This window comes from Drosophila tropicalis, unplaced genomic scaffold (assembly GCF_018151085.1).
Source record: "Drosophila tropicalis isolate 14030-0801.00 unplaced genomic scaffold, ASM1815108v1 contig_593, whole genome shotgun sequence".
Taxonomy (NCBI): domain Eukaryota; kingdom Metazoa; phylum Arthropoda; class Insecta; order Diptera; family Drosophilidae; genus Drosophila; species Drosophila tropicalis.
In genome coordinates, this window is record NW_027173070.1 from 8077115 (window position 1) to 8090590 (window position 13476).

At 32.5% G+C, this 13476-nt stretch overlaps 2 protein-coding genes across 10 annotated transcripts in view; both read left to right on the forward strand.

Annotated features, from left to right (window-relative positions):
- Positions 1-9238, forward strand: part of LOC137576260 (uncharacterized) — a 57623-nt gene extending 48385 nt beyond the window's left edge. The window contains 1 exon segment of the mRNA XM_068289265.1: positions 9099-9238. The gene's annotated coding sequence lies outside the window, so the exon portion shown is untranslated.
- The window catches only part of LOC137576261 (uncharacterized), a 103499-nt gene extending 91928 nt beyond the window's left edge, over positions 1-11571 (forward strand). For 8 of the 9 annotated variants that reach the window (XM_068289272.1, XM_068289267.1, XM_068289268.1 and 5 more), the window contains one exon: positions 9099-11571. In XM_068289272.1, the coding sequence (XP_068145373.1) occupies positions 9099-9241 (143 nt within the window). In that variant the 3' untranslated portion in view covers positions 9242-11571. The remainder of the gene's footprint in view (positions 1-9098) is intronic. The other variant, XR_011032280.1, reaches the window with a different exon arrangement.
- The last annotated feature ends 1905 nt before the right edge of the window (positions 11572-13476 follow it).

Sequence of the window (13476 nt, forward strand, 5' to 3'; positions counted from 1 at the left end):
GAATGGGCAGCAGACACAGCAGACACCTTTTGTAACATGTTTTCTGTTGTTTGGAGTATAACAATAACCATATTAGCCCATAAAGCCGGACAAATACAAATATGTCCCCAATGGGGCGGCAGGTAGTGTGTGGGGGGTAGGGGGGATTCGAGAGTTGCTGAATATCCAAAAAAGAATTGAGCCGGGCACAAAGCTCAGCAAAATCTCCAGCATTATATAACCTCTGGACTAAATGGCTAACCAGCTCGTCTGCCCATCTATAGATGGTTGGGTTGTCTCTTCCTTTCCTTTTCACTTTACTGACTGACTAAGTAACTTAACCACACACACACACACAAGCACGACAGGAAGAGAGCTGGAGGGGTGAGACACACAGACGCACAGGACCATAAAAAATGATATTGTACTTACCTCGACTTTAATGACTTTGACTGCAGCAGGCCGCAGGAGCATCTTCTTAATCAGTGTGTGTGTGTGTGTGTGTGTTTGTGCGTAGCTTAGGACAGACAATAACAATGCCTGACTGACTCACTGACTGACTGAATGGCTGAGTGAACGAACAACCAAACACACGGCTCTTGGTTCTTGGTCCTGGGGCCTGCTGTGTCTGCAGAAGACCTTTAGTTATCATGCTCACTTTTTATACTTTCGCTTAATAGTTTTGTTTGTTTACGTATGTGTGAGTGTCCGTTCGTGTGTGTGTGTGTTTGTGCAGCATCATTACGGCTCTCGGTACAGTTGGTTTCCCTTTTATGTGTGTGCCCACAGACGTACACACACACGTGCACACACGCAGACACACACACACAAACAGCCTTAATTTTACGTTTACGACATGAAACTAGGTTACTTTTTCATGTGTGCGTGAGTGCAGCGACAACAGCAACAACAACAGTAATAACAAAACAGCAACAATTGTTTATTGTTGGCATAACACAGCCTTCCTCACACCCCTCCCACACAAGCAACCGACCCCCATTCTTCATCCCTAAACCCCCCCATGCTCCCCTCATGACACATGTCGGTGACATTGCCCGCTCAGTTGGCTTATATACGAGTTGATGGCCTTGTCCAACTGGCAACTGCCAGTTGCCTGATGCCTGATGCCTGGCTCGAACGTCACTCTGCGAGGCAATACCCATGTGAGCAGCAACAACAACAACAACCAGAGGCATCAACGCAAGCCTAAGACTCCAAAAAGTCACATTTCACCACATTTCAAAAAAATAGAAATAGAAAAAAAATTGACAGCTTGCGCATCGCTCAGCTCTGTTCAAATGGCGCGTCAAAGAAAAAACACCTAAAAAATTGTTGAAAAAATATAACTAAATTGGTTTTCTTTACCCGCCGACACGCGCCTAGTAACAATAACTTAGGGCGTGGCAACATACTTTAAAATGGCAAAAGAAGAACAAAAAATTTGCTCGTGAAACTTTTTACTTGATGTAAGTTGGAACTTAAGCCAGACCAAAACAAGCACGAGGTTTGTTTAAGTGGTTTGACTAGCTTAACTTAATTAGGTGTATTAATATTATGATATAAAACATATGTTTAAACATAGGTCTGCTTTGATTTTCGCTTAAGCTAATTGAAAGTAACTTTTTCTCATATTTTCTTTATGATTTGCTTGCTTTTTGGTCAGTCCATCACCCTATAAATATTTTAAAATTAACTTTTAAAATAATTTTAATATAAAATTGAATTGCTCTGGGAATTTTCCCAATTTCACTTGTTTCATAGTTATGTAAATTTGATTTGACTTTGAAGTTTTAACCATAGTTTGCTTCCAAATGTTTTAAATCTTAGCATTTTTAAATAGTCATGTTTTATAACTTTTATTTTATAGCTTTAATTTTAACTAAAATGCAAAATATTTATGGTTTTTAATATGAAATAAACTTCTCTTCATTAGGATACCATTTCGATTGATTCCTCTAAATTGTTGAACATTTTCTAAGCTATTTGAAAGAGAGTTTGGAAATTTCCATTTAACAAAGCGGACTATTTTCAATCTAATATAAACTTATATACTGTAATTTTTAATATAAATTTCTTTTAATTTCTCTGCGGAAGAATTTAACTAACGAATACATCTCGAAATTTTGGTCATCATACTTTAAATTCTTGTTTTTATAGAATGAATAAAAAACTTATAGGAAATAGGTTTAGATATACCTAAATCAAACATGTTTCAAGTCATTTTTGAATTGAAAATCAAAACTAGAATGTTTAAGATATAGAATAAACAGCAATCCCGATCAATTAATTTGTATTGTTGATCTATAATCTAACTTGAAGAACTTAAGAATTACGATTCCAATTTAAAATTCTAGTTTCTAGCTCAAATGTAGATGCAGAACTTAATAAGAACTGGCCACTGTTTCCATTTTAGCCATATTTTTGTATTTCACTCGCAATGATTTTGTAGTTGTTAAGACTGTCAAATATCATGAGTGTGAAAGAGGAACAAAGAGGGCTAAAATTAATTAAATTCAAGTTTTAATTTCATAATAATTCCAATGCTTTGATGTAAATGAAAAGTTATTTACTTTTCAAAATAAACTAATTCAATGCATTTCTGTTTCTTTCTTTGAATATTTAAATAGTTTGAAAAATGAAACGAAAGACTTTTCAGCTTAAAGAGTCTAAAATTAATCAATCTATTAATTAAAGCCCCAATTGCTAAGCTACGACAAGGTCTAGGCATAACTAATTTGTTAATAGTTGACAATAGCATAATAGATCCCTGATAGTGAGTCCTTTTGGTGAATAATTAAGAAGCTCTTTTACACTTTGTGCATATTTAGTTGACTAAATTGAAATAAAAAATGTAGCATACTTTTTTGGGACTTGTTTTACATGTTTCATGCTCCAATTGATGGAAGGCAAAAAAGCAAACGACTCGACAACTAAATTAAAACCACAAAAGTGCATCAATAAATTCAATTTAAAAGGCACAATAGTTGAAGCAACAATTCCCCAGGCCCAGACCTGAGGAACTAACTAATTAGTCTTCGGTCTTCATCCGTCAGACAAGAGTAGGAGCAGAGCAGGAGCAGGAGCAGCAACAGCAGCAGGTGAGGCGAAGGTGGCATGGGCTTTTGGATGGGCTGCGAGTAAAGTGGAGGCCACACAGACTGTTGCTTTTGCTGCTTTTGCTGCTTTTGCTTTCAACCTCACATTTATAATTAAACAACATGAAAGACAAAGAACCAACACAAACACATGCCAACTAACCAGAGAGAGAGGAAAAGAGAGAGAGAGAGAGAGAGGGAACAAGAGTGTGAAGAGGGGGGCGTGGGCATGGTGTGTGAGTGGAAGTCGGGTAACAGAAGCAAGGCAGAAAGTTACACGGCAGCATTTATGAGCGCCCATAATGGTTGTTAACAATTTAACTTGTTTACCAGTGGGAAAGTTATATGTTAATTGGTCTCAAATAGCCCAACACGCACATGGCTCGCCCACGTGGCCCACGTGATGAAAGGTAGAGAATGAAACATAAAGAAAGAGAGAGAGAGAATGAGCGAGAGAGAGAGCCAAAAGCATTGTGTTCAGTAGCTACTATTTACCACAGCGACAAAAGCACTTGGCAAGTGAATAATGGCAACTGTTTCGCTCACTCACTCGCTCTCCCTCTCTCTCTCTCTCTCTCTCTCTTTCTGCTTACTGTTACTCCTTCTACATCCTTATTGCCTTGCCATTAACACGTTACGCTTACGCTTACGCCTCAAAGCCTATGCAAAGGCACGAAACCATCAGAGGACCCAGGGTCCTTTTGCTCCATATTTGAGTTTGGCGACAGTCATGCGACAACGCCAACAACAATGTATACACAATACTCTGTATGTGTGTCTGTGTGCAGCATCCATCCCTGGCATATTTACTGTCATATAATGTTGCACTTTAAGCCTACTACTCACAGAGTAGCCTTCACTTGCCACCGCAGCAACATGACAACTTAAAGTCGCAAGATTTTTTCATGACTAATTTTTCAATTAAATGAAAACGTTTGCAAATTACTTAAATGCTTTTATACACAAACTCATACATATATGCATTTAAGTGTGGTTGCATATATATGTATACGTTAGTGTGTGTGTGTGTGTTTGTGTGTCCGTGTGTTTGGCCGCCATTTAGGGCAAGTATTTTTTAATTAAATTTCTGCAATGCACAAAATGTGCAATGGCACAAAATATTCGGTTCAGGGTTGTGCTACAACTACATAAACAAAAACACTCACACACACAGGCACCCTCACAATCACACTTATACATACACACACACACACATATAGATGCCCGCTTCTATCACAGCCAAAAAGCTGATAATTTTAACGAAAATGACTGCAAAATATCTGATAATGGACCAAAACTAATAACTGGCAAAAACCCATAAAAACGTATTGCAAAAATCAGACGGAAAATTTACACTCATCACTTTTAACATCTGCTTTTTTGTTAAGTGCTGAAAATTGTTTAAAATATTAAATTGTTTTTGTTTACCCAAAGAGATAACGACAGACAAACGAGAACAACATTTGGCCGTCATATAGGTACATAAAGGTAAACTTTTCGCTAGGAAATTTTTTGGTTTGCCAATTTTTTTGTTAACTTATCTATTAAAAAAGTTAAAGACAGTTTGTTAGAACCGATGTGAAATGTTTAAAGGGGTTAAATTTTAGTTCCATTCTATTATTTACCTAAAATATAAATACTGCAGCAATCCTTTTTAAGGATCTTATCATTATATTTAGATCTGTTTCTGTTTTCTAGTCGTTTATACTCTTCATTCTTCTCTGAGTAAAAGACAAACTTCAAATTACAAAGAATTAATAATTAAATTATTCAGCAGCCCTTTTAAAACCACAATTATTTCTCTTGTAATCAAAAGGTTTCAAATTTGAATTCCAACTATACCATTCCGAAATAGAAACAAGAACAGGTCTGATTAATAACACAGACCGACATGATTTTTGCCAAAGTTAACTTGTAAAGTGTTCCTAACTAATTCGGGTACGCTGATTCTAACTGCATACTGGGTTTTTCTCCATCACGTCTAGATTTTGTGAAATCTGGAGATCTGGGGTTGGAAAATAGTCACCCAAAAGTATACTATAGAAAGTTTAAATATTTCAACTTCTTTAACAGATTTTAGAATATTCTATGTAAGAAAATTAGTTCTTGTTTGCCTATATAACTAATAAACAATTTGTTAGACGGAGCAGATTCCCATAATTCTACAAAATCAAAGAAATTTTTGGAATCCCTATAGCATACTTTTTGGTTCAAATTTTACTCATTATAGAACCATATCCAGAGTGTAAGATATTATCTATTATAACAAAGAAATAACTCTTTGATATTTTGTAAATTTCTTTTCAATCAAGCGTAATATATTACTAGGATAAAATAATAATGTTTTTAATACAATATTATGCTTATATCATGGAATAATATATAGCAAATTAGGTCATTTGGAATATTTTGAACGAAATCCTGACGTGATGGAGAAAAACTAAGTACAGGGCCGTGATCAGCACCCCCCAATTACTATAGGAGACCTATTGAATTTAAAACACTTTTTAATCACCTCAAAAATGTCGGCCTATGTAATTAAAATAACATTTGGTATGAGATAAGATAAAACATAACTAATTGAACAAAACTTAAGGAATAATTATCTTTCATTCTTATTCGTATGATTCTCAGATAGGAATTATATTAAATATTAATTAAAATGACAAATTTTAAATACAAAAATTTATAAGATGATTATTTCTGCCTTTTGTTTGTCGATGAATCAAACGTTCGTAAGAATTTTCGTCCTTAATTTTCACGTTTCACCTTTAATGGAGTTTTTAGTTGATAACTTTTAGTATTTAAAAAATTTTTGAATTTTCGAATTCGTTAGCTTTTTCTATTGCTTATACAATTTATACTTAAGTTTATTCAAAACCATTACCAAATGGCATATTCGAATAGGTCAAAAACAATAAAAAGAAATCTCTATAATATACATATATATCTTAAATACATTCAAAAATTCAAAGTCTTTGATAAAGATATAAACAAATAACTTTTGAATATATAGAATACAATGATTGTAGCTTGAAGTTAAGTTACTAAATTTCAATTTCAATCAAATTATATTAAAGTTAATGTTTCGACTAAAAGTTTTATTGGATTTTATTATTTTGCCATTTCAATTGGAAATAAAATAAGTCTGTGTTTGCTATATTTGTCTGCAAACGGTTTTTTTTTTAATATTTTTTTCTATTTTCACATTTTGAAGTGTGAATGGGTGTGAAGAGAAACAACATTCGCGGTGTTGACTTAATAGCAAACGTTTCATTGAATTAATTTATTTAAAATACATATCTAAAAAAATATGAGAAATATTCAAGGGATGGGAAGAAGCATGAAACAGCATTGGGATTGTTTATATGAATTAAATTTTCTAAGCCTATTTATAGTCATCAATTTTTGATGATATCATGGAAAGTCAAATTGCTTTTATTGATATTATTGCAAAATACAAATAAATATTAAGAAAAAAACATTAAAAAAAATAACTTATAACATAAAAATGAAGCCCCAGTTTTCTATTTATCCGGTATATAGTTTAATGGAAGGAAATCATATTTATATATATGAATGTTTTTAATATTTAGCGCGGAAAAATTGAAATATTTTATTTAGTTTATAAATATAAAAAAAATATAATTTTATTTATAAATTTATTACATTTCTATCAAAAACATTAAAGAAAAATTAATAGGAAAATTCATGTTTTTATTTTATAAATTAGAGAAGAATGAGGATTATTTTGGTAACCCACGTCGTATGAGTAATATTTCGAGCTATTTTCATTTGGCATGAAAATATTTAATTATTATTTTATAAAAACAATCTTCAATTACTACAATTACTATCAAGTAATCTGTTAATTTAATATTGTATAACATAATGTTACGTGTTTTTGTATAATCAAGTGAAATGTCACTCGTTTTATTGTTCCAATTAAGGAAGGATATGGGCCTATATTTTGAGACTTGGTCAAAAACGAACATGAAGTAAAATTTTGAGGTCTGAACCGAATCTTAGCAACTTCTTAAGAATTTCTTCATTGTTAATTATATAAAAATTTGTATTTAAAAGAAGAATTAGATCCATTTAAGCTTAAACTTTATAGAATAAGTTGAATATATGCTCATCCAATACGTCAATTGACAAATATTTATTAGGCATCATTTGGGTTAAAGAGTTGTTTGAATCAGTATTTTTCCTATGAAAAGTTTTCGGCTTTTATGGCTTTTTTCACAAGCTCGAGTCTAGAGCAAGTTGAATGACCAAACTCTGTGCTTAGACCCGAAACATATACCTATGTTTTGTCTCAGATTCATGGGGCACGAAGCCCAGACGGGTCCTTATACGTTTACTACATCCAACATCATAGCTAAAAAGAAGCAACATTTGCCCTTAAATATAATATCAGAACTGTATACATATGTATTTAAGTATATGTCGGTGAATGAATCAAAGCCTACTATCAGAATTATCAGGTGTTAATGAATCAAAGCCTACTATGTTGCAAAAGTACGCGAACTGTCATCATGTGAGGTCCTATGGGCAATGGGTTTAGAGAGTTGAATAATAGACACCCCCGGTCCGGAACTAACAATACAGTTCAGTCTAAAGACAAGTGAAGTTTGAAGTTTTGGTGAAGAAAACCAATTTCCCTTGAAGAATGTCCTGTTAGAGACTCCAAAATAAAGTTGTTGCCCTTTAAATACTGCTAATAATTTGCAATATACAAATAGTTTGATTCAATTCAATTCAAAGTGACTTTAAGACAAAGCTAAAAATGGAAACGTTATGTCGATTTTGGGCAAATTAGCTGAGAGTGCAAAAGAAAGAAAGAAAGAAAGGAAGAAAGGAACTTTTGCTGGCCAGACAAAGTTAGTTTCGTTTCTGTAGTTTTTCATTAGTTTGAATTTTCATTAAGAACATGTAGCACAAACTTTAAACAATTTTCAAAGCAACTGTCCAGTCGCCCTCCCCCCACCCACCACTATATATGCTTGAAACTTCTGCTTGTAAAGTTCTTCCATTTTTTTTTTTTGTTGTTTTGTCTTCCTCCCGGAAAGTCATACATGAATATCGGTTTTTTAAAATGTTCAAATTGGAATTGCGGGTGAGGGCAACAAAAAAAAGGAAAAGGAAAATTGCTATGCGTCTGTGCATCTGGGCACAATATCAAGTAACTGCATTACTCTAGCACCGGGAACCGTTTCAATTTCTGCTACGTTTGCAATTTCCAACAAACAGTTTACAACCTGTGTGTGAACTCTGACTATGAACGGGGGCACAACCTGGCCAACAACCAGAGTGTATGTGTGATTGATTGGCAAACAAATTTTTGACACTTTACACAGCATCCCCGAAACATATATACATACACCTGAGTCCACTGACACTAGGGGCCCTCTCCCCTTGCCTCCTTCCTTGAACGACCTGTAGGTCGATTTTTTATTTCGTTTTCCTTTCCCTCAATTTGTTCAGCGTTAATTAAAACTGCTGTAAAATGCACAAAAGCGGCAAGCAAACAACGCCAATCGACAATTGTCACTCCAGGGGGTAAAGAAAAAAAAATGGGGGATACAAATATTGTCCAACAAAAAGAAAAAACCCAAAACGGATGCCAAACAAAGTGCAACAAAAATAACCGAGAAATTGAACAGAGCGGAGGTGGAACCGGAAACGGAAATGTAAACGTGTCGCGCGTATCTGTCAAATACATATACACACATATACAGAGAGAGATCATAATGTTGAACTGTGCTTAAAGTAAATAGTCTGGATTGATGAAAGTTATATTCAAGAATTCATCAACAGGCATTTACTTCAACTGCAGTTTGAACGAAATGCAACAAAAACGAAAAAAAAGGATAATAACAGCGCGTGCAGTGAATCAAAATTATATATAAGTATAGCTAAAACTTGTTCCATTTTCAAGCCATTTTATAGAAAATTGACAAATTTATTGAAAATCCCTTTACTTATATGGACCATTTATCTTATTTTTTTCCCCTGGAACAGTTCGCCAAGAGAACGAGCGCAACATTAAGGAAAATTTGGAGCGCACGCTGATGATGAAGAATCTAACAGAGTTGAATCTGCAAAGGCAGCAAATGGAACAGCATCAAATGCAGCGAAGAGTGCAGATTCAGGTGGCACCATAACATCCGATGAATATTTATGAGAGGCAGCCGATGGGGCAGCAGGAACTGAACTGAAGGAAGTGACACCCCTTCCCCTACTTCTACCCATCCCGAGCCCCAACCAAAAAACAACAGGAAGAGAGATATGGTCATGGATATGAGAATGTCAACAAGTAGCAACAGGATATGTACATTATGAATGTGGTGGTACAACGCCCATAAACCCCTAGCCTTATCTATCCCCCCCTCTATCTCTCTTACTCTCCACACAAATGTTATGCGCACAAAACAAACAAACAAACAAAATGTAAGGAAATGAAATCAAATTTGTTAACTACAAATCAAATGAAAACCAAAAAAAAAACCAAAAACAGAAAAAGAAAAACGCACTCCGAAGTGCGAATAAGATAATTAGATAATTGTAGAAATTGATTTGTATTACCGAATTAAACTTAGCTTCAATTGTTAGTTACAGATAAATCAACAACAAACAAAAACAACAACAAGAAATCAACTCCCCAAAAGAACAAACCAAAAAGTGATCCAGTTTTAGGGCTAGAAATATATAAAAGAGCTAATCAAGAGTTAAGAAATTTAAAGAAATCCAAAAAAAAAAAAAAAAAAAGAAAAGAGTCTGCAAAGTGTTAAGCAAAAGATAAAAGGGAAATGCAACCGAAATGAATAACGATTAAAACGATTTGCTTACAAATGTCTGTCAACGTTAACCTGAGGGATCGACATTTATCGATAACAGCTGAGAAAACTAAAAACCTTAACGGTATTTCGTTGTATATTTACCATCCAGTTAAAGGGAGAAATTTTAAAACATTCCTTAAAATTATTCTTTTAATATCAAAAATACTTTTTGAGAGGTTAAATGTTCACATTTTGATATATAACCCAGTATAATTCGAGTTTCTTTTGGACAAGTTTGAAAGTTTTTTAATTTTTTATTAAATTTTAATTGAAGCACTTGTTAAACAGTAAATTCACTTAATTTCTTTAAATATGACACAAATATCTTACAAAGCAAATAAGAAATAATTTCATTTAGTTAAATGAATCGAAAGGTTATCGAGTATATCGATTAATCACATATGATTCCACCACTAATTGTAAGATGTTATCGTTTAAAACGATTTTGAGTTAATTGAATTGATTGATATTATTCTTCTTGGTTTTTAAGCCATGAAACTGAATTTAACTGCTAGTTAAATGGAGAATACTAAAACAATTAAATAAAAAATATCGATTACATAAGATCGATAACGATGAATAGTAATTTTCTCATTTCCAATAACAGATTTATGGTTTCGATTACATAACGGTTGCATTTCCCTCTCCCAGATTAGCGGATATTCAATATGAATTCAAACATTTCGAAAGGTTTCTCCCCGAATTTTCGGTTTCAACTAATTTCCACTGCTCTTTAAATCTTTCCTTCAAGCAAAAACCAACAAAAAACCAGAACCTTGGATCCAAATAAGTTGTTAACTGAATGGTCTTAATTGTAAGTTCAACTAAAAAAAAAAAAAAAAGAGAAACTACAAAAAGGACACGAAGAAGAAATAACTGAAATGTTAAATAAAAAAGTTTTTTGTAACTCTTAAGTACAATGAAAAAAAAAAAAAAAAAGAACAAAACAAAAAACTAGGCAAAAGAAAAAAAAAAAGAAACGCTGCAGCAAATTCCGTATTCTAAAAACAAAAAACAAAAAAGATAATCAAACAAACAATTTCCAAACAACAACAACAACAATAATACTAATAATAATAATAATAATTACTAAACTAAAAGTAAAAGTTTAATATAAATAAACATTCACTAGATTTATTCCAATTTCAAAGTCGCAAAGTCGAATTGAACTTGAATTGTTGTATAAATTTTTAGGTAAATCGTAAAAATAAAACAAACAAAAAAAAAAACAAAAAACTGTTACTTAAGTGCAAAACGAGCTTGTTGTCGAATTAATTTAATTTTAAAACTTAAGTGTAAAACAAACAAAAAATGCAAATGTTAAACTGAAAAAAAATGTCGTTTTTTAGGTGTTGGTGTTCACAAACAAAACAAACAAACAAAAAAGTGTTGAATGAAAGCGAAAGCAACAGAAATTGAATGTAGTAGAATGAAGATGTTAAAGTGAGATTATCTAGTAGAAGAAGCCAGGCTAGGTATACATACATATATATAAATAGGTATAGAAACAACAGGAAATTGATTGCTAATCTATATACATACATACACATACATGTACATATATACATATACATATATGTATATATATACATATTAAATATAATTTCCTTAAAACAACTCAGTTGCAACTTAACGAAACAAAACAGAAACAAAAACGGCAAACAAACAAAAATTTAGCTTGAAGCAACATTCTATCGGTTTCAGCGAGAAAACAAAAAAAAAAAGGAAAACAAAATCAGAAAATGCTTCATTTGGGCAACATTTTTTATTTTTTGGTTGATTTCTATAGCCTTGCAGGGAATGGACACAAATATATATACATATATATTCTAGCAATGGGCGAAAACTTAGGAATTAAGCCCTGATTGTCTGTCTGTCTGTCTGTCCGTCTGTCTGTCTTGCGGAGTAAGCTAAAACCCAACAGAAATGTCTGAATTTCACTAGGATTGAGATAAATGTACTCTAAGGATATTTTTGTTACAAATTTTCTATTTACTTTGAAATTTTTCATTCTCTATATATACTTTACTCTAAAGAGCACACAATCATGTGATCCAAGAGAAAAATCATCAAAGTGTATGGAAATTTCTCAATATTTCTCATATAGTTGATGTTTATAGTAAATTTTAGCTATTTAACAATTTCACTTTATTTAAATTTCACTAGAAGATCTTTTTCTGGGGGCTAGTTTTACTCGTAGACTTCTGCTTAGTCCGGCTTGAAGTTTTGATTAGTTTAAATACAAATTTCTTTTTGTGTTTATATTAAATACTTATGTATGTATTTACTTAATCTTTAGGTTACTTTCATAACTTTATTAACTAGAGTTATGTGTAGGCAAATCTAAACTTAAAAAAATGGAAAATTTTGCTCCTTAAAGTATGCAAAATGTTAGAAAAGTGTTAATTGTTAATTTAACAAATTTAGAAATTTTCAGATGTCTTGTAATTTTGAAACTGTCTTAAAATCGATGCTTTCGCTTAAAACTATTTATTATCACCAAAAAAACCGATAAAATCTTTCTAAATTAATATAAATGCTTAAACTGCTTATTGCATACTTTAGGGAGCCAAATCTCCCTGTTTTACAGCCCTAGATTCGTCGCAGAGCTAAGCATACTAAATACAAACATATATTGAAAACATTTTGTCACCCAATACATCCTGAAACTATAGCAAACTTCTGAAAAGAACAATCCTCAAAAAAGTCCTTTCAAGAAAACATTTTGTATTTCGATTTGATTGACTTTGGGATATTCTGCTAACTCCTTCTTCTTCTTCTTAAAGGAAAACGACAGCTGAAGAAACTTAAATTGTCTTTATATGTTGTTTTACAACACTAATTATTTTGGTTTATCATATTGAGCTAAAAAAAGCTTACGGAATCGAGATTTTTACTAATTTTACTGGATTGAATGTTAAGAACTTTGACCATACTTAAAAATATTTGGTATATGGCAACTCGAACCAATAAGGATTTTTCTTATTCTAAGCTCATCTTCTGAACTCATTTACTTTATATATATCGTAGATCTGCAAGGTTATAGTACAACTTCGGTATACCGAAATGAGCTTGGAATATAGTTTGCTTGTAAACAAAACAAAACGCTTTACAATTAAGGGGAAGACAAATGCATGGCGCGGGGAGGGGCAATCGATGTGATTTTGGCCTTCTTAATCATTTCTGACAAGGAAAAACAAGGAAATTAACAAACACAAAGAACTAAAGATCGGTGTCAATAAAGTTTACTGCTGCTATATATACATATATATATATAGATATAGTGTTACAGATGTGTGGAGTTCAAGTAAATGGAAAGCTTTAAATTAGCTCAATAAATTTTAAAAAAAAAACAAAAAAAAACATTTAAATCTAAAATAGACAACAACAAACAGTTGCAGAAATATAGAAATTTAAAAATAATAAAACAAAAAACCAAAAGCAAACTAAAGGAAAGGCGAAGAAGAAAATTTCAATTAGATTATATCCTTGACGAAACATGCAGGAAACAGGATTACGTAAATAGAAAAACGTATGATTGTACAATTAACCCCACACCC